We start from the raw sequence: 17,244 nt of genomic DNA, 5'->3' as shown, positions 1-17,244 counted from the left end.
TTAAGACCGAAGGTTTGTTTCGTGTATGAACAAATACCAAATTTGTAACTAATTTGTATTTTTCATAACTAACAAACCTGAGGTCTTAACAGTTAAAGGCCCACCTCGAACCACCCCTCTAGCAGTCTAAACTGGGTTAGAAATATAACTGATGGGTCACAGGTAGCCGTGGGCATTCTGGGTATACATGCCCCGTGACCTGGTATAGATGCCATTAGTCCCTGGATCTCACAAGTGTAATTTTAATTCTACCGTTTCCTTTCCAGCTTGGCGCTAGTAAATCCTAATGTTAAGACCTCAGGTTTGTTAGTTATGAAAAATACAAATTAGTTACAAATTTGGTATTTTTTAGCCCATTTTTTAAGTGGATCTTGTATTCCATCCAATACAGTATACTTACAAACACTTTATATTCTAATCAAGTTTTATTAGTATCACATCTAAGTGTCTACTTGTGAAACAATGATGGTCTTACTTTTTTTTTTTTTAAAGGAAACTATCAGACCTTGAATAATAAATGTTCCTTGGCATTCAAATCTTACTGGATTTCTAATCTTTGAAGAAAGGATTGTTTTCATTTGATTCAGGCATGTATGTTGCCTGCAGTTACAAAATTTGAGTTCCTTTATATATATATATATATCTATATATATATATATATATAGATAATATATATTTTTTTTTCAACTGAAATTTTGTCAATGCATATTTTTCAGCCGTTCAACAAGATTTTTATAGAACTATTCAAGTACTTTATCAACACTTCAGCTTAATTTAATTTGTTCAAACAAACTCATAAATCTGTTAATAGCCTTCCTCCATGCAAGATTACCAAACTGCATCAACTTGTTCTTGAAAAGTGAAAGACCACACTGTGCATGCCCAGACCATGCTTCAGGATATTGGAAAGTTTCTAGCTCATTCCTCCATATGTCTTTACTAGTGCATGTGCAAATTTTGTTCTCTATGGATAGCTACATTTTTTTATTTTACCGTGTCCATTTGCCATTTATTTCAGTATTGGTTCCAATACATGTTTTAATGTATTGGTGTGTGAATTTTTATATAGAGGGTTATTTTGCCTTCTGGGCTAATGGCAACTTTATGTAAAAGTTAGCACTTTGCTTTTGCTAGTAGTTAGTTCATTGTTAAGACTACTCATTGGACAAAACTAATTTGTCCTCAATGCCGCCTCCTTCATATCAGGAGCGCCCAGAGTAGGATACATTAGTCTTTTCTGATCTGAACCCCTTGTTTCTACTGTGATGAAGCCTTAGTCCACTTGGAATCCTCCTTTACTCAATTTTCGCCATATTATCCCCTTGGGGTATTTTCCTGTGTCTGTCACTTGCCCCTTGGTCTCTGGATTTGTGCTTAGTAGTACTTGCTTTGAGCCGCCTTCTGCCTTGACACCCATACCTCCATCTTTATTGGAGTTCCTGTGATCAGTAGATGTGTTTGGCATTGCTATCTCAAGAAGAGGCTGGCCTTGGTGTTCCAGGAACAGCTCAAGGCATTTGTCACTCTTGACTCGTATGCCTGTGCCTTTGACAAATTTAAAAGGTGAAATCTTGGGGCCCACTGCTCCCATCGCACATGGTCCCAGTGGCACTGGTGCCTAAGGCCTGTACTGTCCCATTTATATCCAACTGCTCCCATGATTTCCTCGTGCAGTGCAGCGTAGGCATTACTTAAGGTTTTTTGCAGTGTGCCTTCGGCCCCTAGCTGCAACCACTTTTGTTCCTTTTACTGTACCTCCTTAAATAGTCTCTTTCTTCTTCTTACTTTCCATCCTCTCCTAATACTCGATTCATAGTGCAACTGCGAGTTTTTCCTCCTGGTACACCTTTCAATCCCTTTACTGAATATTTCCATTTCAGCACTGAATGACCTCATAGGTACCAGTGCTTGGCCTTTGGCCTAAATTTTATATTCATATTCAGCTCAGCACCCATGACTTATCTTCAACTTTGCCAGTGCAAATTGTTTATGATTCTGCTGTGCCTTCTCTTGCTTTCTCTCTCAGGACCTCATTTCAAGGATGGTCATCTCCCAACTAACCTGCCTTTGCAGAACATCAACCTTCAGTATTCACTGCAATTAGTACAGAAGGAAACAAAAACTTTATAACTCAAGCTACTAAAGATGTTCAATTGACATACCGTGGGGATGCATTCCATAGAGTCCACTTAAGCACTTGGAATCAATTCCTTCCCAAATTTGAAAGTTTAGTAAAAAATATTGCAAAGTCACTTTTGTGAAGAATGGTTAGAGCTTACAGAAGATTTGGGTCTATAAATGTATACATAATTTCTTCAAGTATTAGAATCATATTCTCCGATTAGGTGTACTGTCAATTTAAAAATTATACATATACCCCTGAACATCAAATGAAATAATCTGAAATTTTTTTTTTCATTTTTTACTCAAAAGTAGCTAGTTGCCCCTTAATTTATCAGTCATCAGTTAATGAGAACATGCTCTTCAGACCGTCTCTTGGTAGGTTAACTGTGTTAACTAATTGGTCTGATTAAATGATTTTCAGTAAAAATTGGATGCAAGGCCTAGGGTGGTACATTTTATTGGATCTGGGAAATTCAGTGCCTCGTAAGCTTTGCCTTGTAAACAAGCCTAACCTGCAATGTAATTCAGATATTTTTTCATTCTTGAAAGTTAGGCAGAAAAACTTTACAAAGAATTACCTTTAAACATCTTTTACTTAGGAGCAAAAGAAATATTTATACCATATAACATTAACAATTAATTTCAATATTGTACGCTTACCTTTAAATCACCTGCAGTATATAACTTTTTGGAGTATAAAAAATGTGAACTCTTTGTAAAATTACATTTGTAAAAGCACATGAGTATAGAGTACCTGCAATGTCTGTGCATGTTGCATGAGCAAATAAAACTCAGAAGATTGAATCGAAAACTCGACCTGCATTGAAGTAATTAGATTTCATTAGGTGAATCGATTTGAATTGTTCTAAATCAGTTTATAAATGCATAGTCCACAAATAAATGCAACACTGTGAGAAATAACAGTTATTTTTATTGGAATAAAAAGAATGTTGGGTGTGAGTGTGATTTTAATGAATGTTCTTTGCTATTCAACTTAACAGGAGCTGGAGGAGACTTTAGTGGACGGTGAGCATGGGACAGCATCCTCTTCGGGTCCTCCTTTACACCGCCAGACTTCACATAAGCATGTCCTCACCACTGACCTTGCTTTAGAGGATGTCGTCAATGTATAGCACAATGTCGGAGCTGAATTTTTATTGAGCCATTCTGAATGGTGTGATCTTAAGCACGGACTTTCACAAGTGATAAATAGTCAGACTGTCTTTTGATTACTGTATCTGTGTCAGATCTAAGAGACATAGCTAACTGTAAATATTCTAGTTATTTTAATAGTACAGTATTCTGTAAATTTTTTGGGGAGGGAGGGGTTGGGGGACTTCATCAAGAAGAACCTACCATATACAGTACGTGGTTGGGTGGAATAGGATTTGTTGCTACTGTTGTTTTTAGGAAATGTTGTTGTTAAAGATTGTGATGTGTCATCTTTGAGAATTTACCAAAGAGATGCCCTTGCTACTTGTCATTGACTTCTGGGTCCCTCTGCACTGCAGGTTTGTTAAAAATCAAATCCTATTGTTATATTAATGTATGGTTGCATGCATAAAGTATTTAGAAATGGATGCTTAATTAGTTTCTACAGAGGGATTTTTACTAAGTCAAGATACATGAATTTCCACCAGTATTGATTTTTAAAAAATTGCCAAAATTGTGGCATTTTTAGAAAAACTTAATGCTTTAGAAAGTTTCAGGTAGCTTATATTGTCCTATAAACCCTAGAAATTTGGTGTAAATTATGTACAGATTCAGCATTATTACACTGCCATTTTAGGAAATCTCTTGAAACAAAATTGGAAATTTTGCATGCACAACTTAAAAGAGAAAAGGAGGGAATTCAGATGTTAGATATTTCCTGTCCTTCATAATTGTGTAAATCCTACTTTAGAATTAGTTTACCAATGTTATTTTTGCAAGTGATTTTCATTCTAGAGAATTGTTGCTGTCATGTAATTATTTGTATAGAGATGAAAGTGCAATTTATATGTGTAGCTTTGATATTGGTTTTATGTATAATTGTGAAAACAAGATAAGTCGAAAGAAAAGCAATTTCATATTTATATTTGTCAGATTTTGTGATTGTTTGTACAACAATGATGAAAGTTTTTGATAATATTTGTCACTGGTAAAAGAGTAATCCACTGGATTAAAATGAGATGTAATATGCCTGGTGACATTTTCACAATGTTGATTCGCTCAGCTAGCTTTGGATTAAAGCATCCCCATTTTGACAGTGATTTTGGCAATGCATTGTAAATCTGTTCATCATTGTTGTTTATATATATACAATATTGCATTTTTTTTTTTTTGCTTTAAGCATTTAAGGTATAAGCATAAACTTCTAAAATACTGGATTAAATTCCCTGAATACTGCTTTGTCAGGGAGCCCTTAAATTGAAAGGATATAATGCATTTATGTCTACACTTGGTGAATGCTTTTGATCAAATTGATTGCATTGCAGTAATGTAAGAATTTAGTATGCATTAAAAAGGAGTCTTGTACAGAAATTTGAGATCTGTATTTAGTAAACAGCAGTACGTATATCTTTCAAGTGCATAAAAACAGTTAATTTTTTATGGAATTGCACTATAAAACTGAATTCAGATATAATTGATATTGCAGGGAACCAGATGGCCATTCACTTTTAGGAGTCTCAAAAACAAACTGTCTTGCACTACTAGATTCAGCTAAGGCTTAAGGGAATTTCATCTTCAGAGCTTTGTGCCAAGAGAGTGATTTTCACAATCATTGTAACTGTCTCTATTTCTCAAAGTTAGGTACCAATTGTGATTATTTTTCCTTCTTATTATTGATATATTACTTTTGAGGGTTCTAATGATGGTGAACAGTAGTGTATCTGTGATGAATTCTGCTCGAGGTGTAAATGAAAAGCTGTTATGCTACAAGTACTGTCTTCACAGCTAGTTTTTATGGTTAATCATCAGGAGTCTGTCTTCAGCTCATTTGCATGTAGTTGAAAAAGAGGCAAGCTCTTGAATATTATACATAACTGTATATACTATATATATACATAAATATATATGAAGTTCCTCAGTTTGAACAGTATTGTAAAATTGTTTAATTGCATAATTACAGGAGCTAGATGTATGATATAATACTGAAAATGTTCAAAATTAAATTTCAACGTGATACCTGTAGATTCATTCATGCTTGCATTAAATGCATGTTTTAAGAATTAATTCACAGGGAGCTTTTAATATATTCTGAACTAATTTATTTTACAAATACGTAATGTCTTTTGTTTCTTGTTTTGATTACAGTGGTTAGAGAAGGGAGATTTAACTAGATCCAGAAAATTGTGATTGCAGTGGTTAGAGAAGGAAGATATAATTAGAACTGGAAAATTGCAACATGGAATAGATTGGGGCAGTGTGGCAGTACAAAAGGACATATGTGGCAAAGGGTTTTAAGAGTGCTCATTTGGAGACAATACTTTTAAGAAATCAAAAAGCATCCTCAATGTCTGTATCAATGATATACATATAGGTAGATGTAGAACAGAACAACAATTTTGGTATCTTCCTTTAGCCACTGTAGTAAACCTTTTAAAGCCCTACGCACCTGATCTCCTTGTGGCCTGTAACTTCAGCACAGTCCACCTTTAACCTCAATGTTAGCATCCCAATTTGACTTCCATCATGTAGTGTCAGTTTATACATCTTTATAAAAGCTTAAAAAAGAAGGTTTTAAGGGGTACTGTTGAGTACTGAGCAAGTGTTGGGTCAACAGCATATTTCTCGTAATATTTGTACTCACAGGTATTAACACTTTTAAAAGTTTTATAGTCAGTTGATGGCATTTTCATGGACACACAACCCACAGTTATGTATCATTAGTTTTCACAGTTATTGTTTGATGTATTAGAGTATATAAAATAGTGTACAGTCTAATGCCAGTCCTATAATTTTTATTGGTTCATTTTTACAAAATTTTAACTAGTATCATGGCATAGAAAGTATTTCTTATAGTAATCATTTATGTGACCAATTTATAGATAAGGACAGGGAGGAAGCTGGACGTTCAATCTATAACTGGAAAGCTTCATACAATTTACAAGTAGGTCTGACATTTTGTAATTTTGTATTACTTTTCAAACTGTATTTGCAATACCACAAGTAGTTTTGATACTTCCACTGCAAAGCAAATGTTGGATACTTGATATTTGTGGATAGGCATTAATTCATCTTTTCCAGAATGAATTATATGGCTCAGTAATGAATAATAATTTTTTCCCATGAATTGAAGCATATTGAAGGGTTTCTGACAGCCCGGTAGGAACTGGCAATATGTCAACATTGTGTCATGTGAAATTGTGTGGCCTTTTATAATGATGGTTTGCATAATTTTATATCATCATTGTCTTTATAATGTACGTACTGGTGGTTTTCTTTTATGGAAATTAGGTGTATTTTGCCTAGCTTTTGTCGTCAGATGTCCAGTTTTCCTAGCTCCCAGGTTAGCTGTTAGAGAAGAGATTGTGCCATGAAAATCTAGGGAAAATTTTAGTGGTCATATAGAGTTGTGATATCAAATGCTCCCACTTTTATTTTTATTTTTCATTCATCCTTCTGTTGTCTCTCACTATCTCTTGCTTTATAGGGGTTGACTGGAGAGCCCAAAAATAAGTGACCACAGTTTTGTCACAGTGCGCAGTGTTTTACCCTTGCAGTGTACATAAATTTCTTGTAATATTTTATATTTTACAATTATTCTACTGCCTTAATAAAACTTATTTCCTATGGTTTTGTTTTAGTATTAATTTAATTTGTGGTCCTACTCATACATTACTAATGTTAATTCTTAATGTAACTAAAGTCACAGGGCAGGCTAGTTGAATCACTGTTTGTCATTGGGGAAAATAAAGCATTTTACTTTCATATGGCTTGTGGGGTTACCCTTGACCTCCCAAACAGCCCTTGGCTCCTTGTCATTAGGTGAGGGTTTTAGAGAGCAACTGCTTACACCCAAGCCATTAGGTGCTCTCATCTTGACACTTACATTTTCTTCTTCCACTCATTGGCCCTGCATTGGAAAGACAAGCATGTATGTACAGTTGTTCATACACGAACGAACCTTCGGTCTTAACAATAGGATAATTTTCTAGCACCTAGCTGGATCCGGTTAAACAGTCTTGAGATGAAAAAGCAAGGAATCTGAGATCAAAGACCACGCACCCACGCTATCATGTTTAATCTTTTTCTTAGCCACCTGGGTGAGTCATGGTTGCCTTCTCTCAGCTTTATACCCGGTTGTTTGCCCGTTTTTGCTATTTTGAGTGTGTGTGTGTGTGTGTGTGTGTGTGCGCGCGCTAGTGTTAATATGGCTTCATCTGCTTCATCTCGGCCTCACCAATGTAAGTGCCCAGGAACTTGAGGTTTCCCGTGTTCTCGTTTCTTCAGCTACAGACCCACACTCCACGTGCAGTAGGTGTCATGCTCATGTTTGTACCATAACGAGTCCCTGCCCGGAATGTCGTACATGGCCTAAAGCGCAGTGGAAGTTATTTTATAGTAAGAGGGAGCATTGTAGAGTTTCGACTCTTCCTTTGTGGGAAGGGTTTTCATCGCCCCGCCCCGATGCTTCGTCGTCTTTCGCAGTCACACCCCATGATGCTAGAGTCTATGTGCCTGTGTCTCCTGCCTTTTCCTCGATCTATTCGTCGTCGGAAGTATCAGGAGGCCCTCAGGCTGATTTAATGTGTGATGTCAATACACAGACAACACTTAAACCTTAAACCACTGTAGACATTCATCTACTGTTAATCCCTTTGGTGGATGAGGCTGCTTATCACTTATTTAATTTACAGCCCATAATTTGCCATTAAAATCTGAAGTATAATATATAAATATATGTTCCTGAAAGTCTCCTTTGAAATTCTGTAAATTGCCAACCATTCATCAAAATTAGATGAATGGATGGATGGTTGAAACCAAAACTAACCCACAATAAGGAAATTACATTGTAACTAACAACGTTCATAATATGATTATTACCGACACCATAAACTACTAAATAATAATGAGCAGCTTACAAGAAAAAATACTAAAAGAAAAAAAAATGATACGGAAATAGTATTAGATGCCCCCAGAAAATATAAGGAAATACTAAACCACTAATTATCCTTACTGGATATAGTAATATCCAAAGTATAAGAAACTGCTATTTCAACCTCAAATGTTTCACCCAAAGAATAAACTAAAATAGACTAGGTCAAATTCTACAATGTAAAGCCAATCATGCTCAACAGAACTTTCTGAAAGCAAAATTATTGGAACTGATCAATGTTTCATCAAAGATTTTATTGTAATTGCTAACATCGACAGAAAATTAATGTAATCACAAATTTTATAAATAAAACAAAAAAATTAGAAACCTACAAAAACTGCTGATGTGCAACAAATCTAACAAAAACTTTAATTTTATAATCAAACTAGAAAAACAGACTGTGTGAAAGAATATAGTAATAGGAAAATGTAAAACTTCTAACAATTCAGTAAAATATACCAACATCAATCGGATTCATTTTAATTAAGAATAGCAAAGCACTTTATCACTGTAACCTGATAATTTTTACCCAAGTTTCCAATTCCTAGATATGTTATACCCAATTTTTTATCCCTATATGTTATACAACAGAATATAAAAGGATTCAAACTAGAATCTTGTCAGGCAAACTACAAAGATTAATATACAATCAAAATTTATCCCAGTGATTGTTTCCCAACATACTGGACAGTACAACAGATTAAAACCACCGTTGCCAATGAATGGTACATACTATATGAAACTGGTAATGAACTTGGAACTGGACTTTGCATCCATAATAATATCACTCGTGGTAAAAATGTATTTGTTCATATATGAAACAAACCTTCGGTCTTAACATTAGGACAATCTTCTAGCGCCAGCTTGAAATCTAAAAGAGTAATTCAGGAACTATTGGCATTTGTGCTTGATCATGGGGTATGTGGGAGCTTCCACAATGCTTTGGGTATCCCATGAGTGCATCAGTTACTTCCTTACCGCCTTTATGAGAGGACATTCTTTTCTATCTTTTCTCTGGGTGTGCTCAGTGTGTGTGATCTTGTAGGTTTGTATAAGTTGTGAGAGATCATGGAGTCTCTTGCCTCACCAACGAAGCTTTATTTGGGATCATGCTAGAAAAAAGGAAATGGCCTGGAGTGAGTGGGTTTCCTTGTTAGATATTTTTAACTTTGGTGTCTACGGATCCTTGCCCAACGTGCAGCGTGCAGTAAGTGCAGGGAAAAATTATGTACAATTACTAATCCATGTTCAATTTGTCATTGTTGGTCGGTCGAACAATGGAAAAAATTTTATGAAAAGGGTCAGTACTACAGGAGAATGGAGACGCTGCCATCTTTGGATGACCAAGCGTCTTCAGCTTCTTTTGTTCCTACTATATATGATGCAGCTCCATATGTTTCGTTACCGATATTTAATGCTTCCCATACCCCTTCAGTATATTCTAATGATTTGATGTTGGAGGCATCAGGAGGGGTTTTGGATGGTTATGCACCTTCCTTCCCTGCGGGGAGAGGGGGAGCATCGCCATATGTCGTATGTTTCAGCCCCAATAAGCACATTATGGAGGAGATGGGGGTGGCATTAGGTTTATCAGGGGTACCAACCTTGGATGGGTTGTTGGACTGCTATATGATGTCACGCTTCCCTCCAGGTCATCCGTCTATGGGTGTCCCTCCTCCTCCCCTGGTCTGCAGTTTATGGGAGTGAATGCTATGACAGCTGTAGCGGCACATGATTCCGACATCACAGAATTTGAGAATTAACTTTGCGGCCCCCGCAGGGATACCATCAGTATCTACACAGCATCTCCCATCAAGCGTGGTGACGTCACAACCTACTCCCTTTGTTATGTCACACTCTAACATGGCATCCGCCATGACATCACATCCTACTCCCGCTCACATCTTCGATGTCGACAGTTGTAACTACAATTTCAGACTCTGTAGCATGCCCATTTACAGAGAAATTACAAATTTTGGAAGTGAAGATATATAAGACAGGCAAGAAGAAAAGACATAAAGCATTGTGCATTGTCTTTGTCTTTGTCTTCTTCTTGTTCTTCTTCATCTAGTTCAGCCTCATCGCAAGATTCAATGACGTCTGTGTGTGCACCAGTCAAGCATTGGAGGATAAGGGACTTCATGGATGATCCTTGTGCCAAGGAGTAGATTAATTTCTTCTTCACCTTCGAACCAAGACTGTCACATCCCTATAAAAAACAAAGTGCAACAGGTAGTTGCTAGTGCCGGAGAGCAAAATGGCAGCTGTCATTTGGATATGTCGTCATGGCTGAAGGGATTGACGGACACTGAGGTGGAAGCAGCTGAGACTACGGTACCAAGCGTGATGAGAAAGACTTTGGGGTGCTCCACAGTTGTTTAGAGAATCAACAGTGGGAATGCATCGATTTTCGAAGACTGGGGAGCAGGTTCCAGTCCGTCCTGTAAGACCTTACAAGATGAGGAGGAAAGATGATGCTGCTCCAATTAAATGGTTGAATAATGCAGCGCTGGTAACCTGCCAAATACACCAGTTGAAGTTGCAGTTTGGCCCAGGACCAGAAGATCAAGGTTGAGATCCCCAACGACCATTGTTGACGACAGTAGAAACAGAAATGACGTACATTCTACTTCAAGGGAGCCGTTGTCCTGGAGGAGTAGATGGTGTTCTCGCTCTAGGTCAAGGAGCATGGAAAGGTTTGGAAATTCACATTCACCTGGTGGCTATTCAAGAACTAGCCAGCAACGGTCGTCCAAGAACACAGGTGCCACAGTCGTAGGATTGGGTGACTGTTAATCCCACGTACATTTGTCTGCTGATAGGATTGATTTACCTTTGTCGGAGGGGTTGTTAGGGGAAGAAGAAGGGGTGCAAGATGATAGACTGGGTGCCTCGCCCCACTCATCACACCAGTGGGAATGCCTGGCAAGTCACTGCTCAGAGTAGAGCAGTGGGTAGTGGATGTGCTCAGAGTGGGTTGCCTGATCCCATTCGACTTTACTCCACCCTCGGCGGAACTACCATCGCCAGACCTTTCTTACACTCCTGGTTCTCAGAAATTCTTCATTCTGCGAGAAGTGAGGAAGATGATGAAGGGAGCTATAGGGCAAGTAGTACTCCTGTCAGATTGAAGCACAGTTATATATATTAACGTGGAATCTTTTTGTAAGGAGGACGAGATTCAAAATGGAGACCCCAAGGACAGTTCTAGCAGCAGTCAGGGACAAGGATTTTATGCATACTTCCAGATTCTAGTTTCTCCGCTTCAGTCTGGCAGAGAAGGTTTCTCAATTCAGTTCTTTGTTTCGGATTGACGTCTCCTCAAGTATTTACAAGAGTATTCACTCTCGTGTCGACATTGGCTCATGCTCAGGGAATCAGATTAATATGGTACTGGACGACTGGCTGGTGATAGCAAAGTCCTGAGAAAATTTACTTCAGGACAGACATCTCTGAGAAATGCAAAGAAGTACTGTAGTGAATTCCTTCCTAGAAAAGGAAACACAACCAGCAAAACGGTGGCAAGTAGTTCTAGGGATCCTAAGTTCCTTGGAGAAGTTAGTTCCACAAGGGAGACTACACCTTTGGTCCTTACAATGGAGGATGAAAGAGTTTTGGCCACCATGTGTCAACCATCAATACAAGCAACCACTGTCAACAGGTGAGGAAAGATCTACTGTGGTGGTTGCAAGACAGCAAATCTGACAGTAAGGGTACCCCTTCAACAGCCATTTCAGATCTGCTGTTCTCAGATGCATCACTTGAAGGTTGGAGCGCTCACATGGAGGAGCTGATGTTTTCTGGAAAATGAAGTCAGAAGGACAGAACTTCATATAAACATGCTAGAACTAAAAGCAGCATTTCTAGTACTACAGGAGTTATGGGAGAGGGGGAAGGGGCACTCAGTAGTATTGATGTCAGACAACACAACAGTAGTAGCATATTAAACAAACAAGGAGGTCTGGTATCTTGACAGTTATACCTTATGACAGTTCAACTTCATCAGTGGGCTGTAGGAAACTTAATAGACATCAAGACCAGATATATACTCTGGAAAAGGAATGTAATAACAGACAAGTTGAGCCCCCGGGACCAGATTCTGGGAACAGAGTGGTCCTTAAATCAGGAAGTTGCAGGACAGAATTTTTATATTGTGGGAAAGATTGGTCATACACCTGTTCTCAACAAGATACAAGAAGTTGGAGATATATTGTTCAGTAGTCCCGGACGCAGACGCGATAGCAGAAGATGCTCTGCAACATCTGTGGGACAATCTGGATGTACGTAAATGTATTTCCTCCGTTTTGTTTGATCCATCAGGTTTTGAACAAGGTGATGTGGTTTCAGATTCTCAAGATGACCCTGGTAGACCCCTGGTGGCCAAAGGCAGAATGGTTCCCAGACCTGTTAGAACTGCTGATAGATGTTCTGAGGGAACTACCTCCCGGGAACAACTTACTATGTCAACCACACATGAAGAGGTACCACCAATCGGTACAGTCCCTCTCTCTTCATGGGTGGAGACTGTCAAGTATCTCCTGCAAGCGAGAGGTTTTTCTCAAAAAACAGCATTATAGATGGCAGGATATATCAGAAAGTCATTGACATGTGTGTATCAGGGAAAGTGGGTCTGTCTAGTGTGATTGGTGCCATAGATGGAGTGTTTCTCTACTCAGAACTTCTATTCAACAGTTAGCTAATTTTCCGATATTCCTCAGAACAGAAAAACATCTTTCTGTATCTGCCATAAAGGGGTAGAGGGCTGCACTAGTTTTGGTTCTACAAATGAAAGGTGTAGTACACATTTCCTCTTAATGAAGAGTTTTGAGCAGTCTTGTTCCCCTAAGAAACTCAAGTCTCCCAATTGGGATTTAACCATGGTATTGGCTAGCCTTAATAATGCCCCCCCCCATATGAACCACTGCAAAACAAGCCACGGATAGAAGCTTTACTCTAAACGCAGTCTTCTTGTTGGCTCTAGCATCGACCAAAAGGGTAGGGGAGCTACATGGTCTGTCATATGAGGTGAAGCATTCCAAAGGTTGGAAGTCAGTAGTTTTTGATTTTATACCAGAATTCGTAGCCAAGACTCAAAATCCATCCATGGCAGATGACAGATTTGTCTCCTCTCTATACCTTCTTTGGGAGACTTTGCAAACAATAACCAAAAAGAAATGTTATGTCCTGTCAGGGTACTACAGGCTTACTTGAAAAGAACTGCATCCCAGACCTAGATGTCAAAGGCTTTTTGTGAGAACAGGCTGGGTCAAGAAAGAAGATCCAAGAATACAATATTGTTTTGGTTAAGAGAAATGATCAGGAATGCATATTTGACAGAATCTGAAAGGACTAAAGACAGTTAGAGTGGTTGCAGAGAAAGACTGAGATCCAGGAAATAAAGGAGATGAAGCACAATGATCTAAACATGGATCTGGGAGAAAACACTTCAATTGCACAAAGAAGTACTAGTAGTTAGAAATGTTGGTCAGGAAGACTTAAATAAAGAAGCAAGGATGTAGACTGCTAAAATGTGTCTGAAGGAGCTGAAGAGATGCTAGAAATAACCTTTAGATGTCGATGGTGCATCACATGCACTGAAGGCGCTACTCCCCATGCAGACACCAGAATGATCAAATAATATCTTTGTGACTATGCACACAACCCTATGTGGGACCCACACATCAAACTGTTGCCAGAGCTGGAAGAATCATAGAGCTAAGAAGATTATAAACTGATATGACGATGATCAAAACATATTTCTAAGACTCAAAGCACCATCCATTATCCAAGTAAAACAATGATTCGAGTGGCATGATTTGAATGAATTGCTTACAAGCAAATGCATTCCAATATTAATACCGTACATTCAAACCCACTCAAATACATCATTTTCCAATCCATACTACAACACAAATGAAGCACAGTTGGCAAAATACACTTTACTGACTACATAAACTTCACCACATACCCTCCCAATTCCTCTTAAATTCTTGTATACTTAATTTCCTTTATTTTTTGGAGCTCTTATCTTCCTGTCCAGCCACTCTAATTCCCACTTTTCACTGTCACGAGCACTGGAAGACCTAAAGTGCCCTGGTAAATGGTTTGATACCCTAAATATCACATTAAGCAGACAACAACAGCTAAAGGAAAGTTCCATGGTGGTCTGAAGAATTTATCAGATCAGTGTTGCCCAAAACTGGATAGTAAACCACTCATGTAATCATTTAAAAAACAAGTTTTGGTGTGGGCAAAAATGATATTGTAATGATACAATTAAGTTTGTTCATACTTACCTGGCAGATATATATATAGCTGTATTTTTCCGAATCCGACAGAAATTTAAACACTTACGACACACGCAGTGGGAGTCAGGTGGTTAGTACCCATTCCCGCCGCTGGGAGGCGGGTATCAGGAATCATTCCCATTTTCTATTCATAATTTTTTATTTCCACTGTCTCCTGAGGGGAGGTGGGTGGGTACTTGATTATATATATCTGCCAGGTAAGTATGAACAAACTTAATTGTATCATTACAATATCATTTTTGTTCATGAAACTTACCTGTCAGATATATATAGCTGAATCCCACCTTTGGTGGTGGGAGTAGACAGAATAGAAGATTTTAGGAAACATATATATGCAGATAATTGATATCTTGATTCCTTACCTGTTAGCATAGCTGACTTCGTGGTTACTGCCGCGTAAGTCTGCTTGTGCTACTAGAGTTGCCAGCGAGGTAGAGACCTATATAGCTGGTGCACTCCAGATGATCTGTCAACAGGGGCGAGACCACGACGTGACTAGACCATTGACCATACAAAATGAGGGCAACGAAGTAAAACCAAACCACCTGGCGTAGCCTACCAAAAAGTATCCCACATAGACTAAGCTAATGGAAGGAGATCCGCCACAGGCGGTCAACCCCACAACCATAACACAAGTTAAAAACTCCCCTAAACCATTAAAGGATAGGATGAGCGCTACCTCCTGCCCCAAAACAGTGTCTGCAGCGACGTATGGTCCGAGCGAGTAACAATTTTCGTATGTTGCTTTCACCTCCCGCAGGTAGTGTGAAGCGAACACCGAATTGCTTCGCCAATAAGTGGCGCCCAAAATGTCTTTGATTGCCATATTTTTGTGAAAAGCCACCGAAGTAGCAATAGCCCTCAACTCATGGGGCTTTCACTTTCAGAGCTCCATGTCACTTTCACTACACTTTTCATGGGCTTCCTTAACCGTACTTCTTAAGAAGAAACGCCAGTTGCATTCCTTCGACATCGGAAGATCTGGTTTTTTCACAGAGCACCACAAGTTCTCCGAAGAACCTCTGCATGCTCTGGTTCTCTGCAAATAAAACTTGAGAGCCCTGACAGGACACAAGACTCTCTCAGCTTCAGGTCCCACTAGCTCCGACAACCCCTTGATCTCGAACGTTCTCGGCCAAGGGTTGGAAGGGTTCTCGTTCTTTGCTAAGAACGTAGGACTTAAGGAACAAACTGCACTATGATCCTTGAACCCAATATGCTTGCTTATGACTTGAATTTCGCTAACCCTCTTCGCCGTCGCCAATAAGCGGTTAGGAAAATGGTCTTCTTAGTAAGATTCCTAAGCGAGGCTAAATGGAGCGGTTCAAATTGACTCGACATGAGAAACTTCAGTACCACGTCCAAGTTCCACGATGGTACTTTAGGTTGGAGAACTTTCACAGTCTCAAATGATCTAATGAGATCATGAATGTCTCTATCATTCGCTAAGTCGAGTCCTCTATGTCTGAAGACCACAGAAAGCACGCTTCTGTAGCCTTTAATCGTGGGAACGGCTAGTTTCGCTTCTTTCCTAAGGTGAAGAAGGAAATCTGCTATCTGGCTCACAGAGGTTTGAGGTGGAGGAAATGCCCTTCCTTCTGCACCAACTTCTAAAGACAGCCCCACTTTGATGGTAAACTGCGATTGAGGAGGGCCTCCTTGCGGTGGCAATCGCCGTTGCCACAGGTCTTGAAAAACCCCTCGCTCTGGCCAACTTCTTGATAGTCTGAACGCAGTCAGACTCAGAGCGGGGAGGTTTTTGTGGTACCTCTCGAAGTGGGGCTGTCTGAGTAGATCTTTTCCTTAGGGGCAGAGTCCTCGGAAAGTCTACTAGGAAGGAACATCGACCCTCCGTGAACCAGTCGGCCGCTGGCCAGAAGGGGGCGATGAGGGTCATTCTCGTTCCTTCTGATGCAGCGAACTTCCTCATTACTTCCCCGAGGATTTTGAATGGGGGAAAAGCGTAAATGTCTAGTCCCGACCAATTCCACAGTAGGGCGTCTACTGCCACTGCTCCCGGGTCCAGAACTGGGGAGCAATACAGCGGAAGTCTCTTCGTTCGGGAAGTTGCGAAACGTCCACATGAGGACGTCCCCACAGCTTCCATAGCGCCTGGCATACTTCCTGATGAAGGGTCCATTCCGTCGGCAGAAGCTGTCCTTGCCGACTGAGAAGGTCCGCTCGCACGTTTTCCACGCCTGACACAAACCTTGTCAGAATCGTGACGTTTTGCGACTTCGCCCAAATCAGGATATTCCTCGCGATGACGAACAGAGAATGAGAGTGAGTTCCCCCCTGTTTCCTGAGGTATGCCAAGGCTGTGGTGTTGTCCGAGTTTATCTGAACCACTTTGCTGGAGACTTCCTCCTCGAAGAACCTTAGAGCGAGGTAAACCGCTGAGAGTTCTTTTAGGTTGATGTGCCAGGACACCTGTTCCCCTCTCCAGGTGCCTGACACTTTCTCTCCCTCCCAGTGTTGCTCCCCAACCCGTGGAGGACGCGTCGGAGAACAACACTAGGTCGGGGTTCCGAAGCTTGAGCGAAAGTCCTTCCGCAAGCTTCTTTGGATCCAACCACCATTTGAGGTGCTTTTTCACTTCTTCCGTCAAAAACAAGACCTCTTCTAGATCCTGTTTGCGTGACCAATTGCTTGAGAGGAAGAACTGAAGTGGTCGGAGGTGCAACCTTCCCAGAGAAACAAACTTCTCCAGTGAGGAAATGGTCCCCAGCA

The 17,244-nt window shown here is 39.6% G+C and overlaps 1 protein-coding gene across 24 annotated transcripts in view; it reads left to right on the top strand.

The window, feature by feature from the left end:
* The window catches only part of LOC135213014 (F-actin-uncapping protein LRRC16A-like), a 300,836-nt gene extending 293,936 nt beyond the window's left edge, over positions 1-6,900 (top strand). For 20 of the 24 annotated variants that reach the window (XM_064246810.1, XM_064246820.1, XM_064246824.1 and 17 more), the window contains one exon: positions 3,126-6,900. In XM_064246810.1, the coding sequence (XP_064102880.1) occupies positions 3,126-3,257 (132 nt within the window). In that variant the 3' untranslated portion in view covers positions 3,258-6,900. The remainder of the gene's footprint in view (positions 1-3,125) is intronic. The other 4 variants (XM_064246822.1, XM_064246816.1, XM_064246813.1 and 1 more) reach the window with 2 other exon arrangements.
* Positions 6,901-17,244: the final 10,344 nt, after the last annotated feature.

Source organism: Macrobrachium nipponense, chromosome 42 (assembly GCF_015104395.2).
Source record: "Macrobrachium nipponense isolate FS-2020 chromosome 42, ASM1510439v2, whole genome shotgun sequence".
In the NCBI taxonomy this organism is placed as follows: domain Eukaryota; kingdom Metazoa; phylum Arthropoda; class Malacostraca; order Decapoda; family Palaemonidae; genus Macrobrachium; species Macrobrachium nipponense.
The sequence above is the reverse complement of the archived record's forward strand: the minus strand, read 5'-3'. Positions and strand labels throughout refer to the sequence as shown.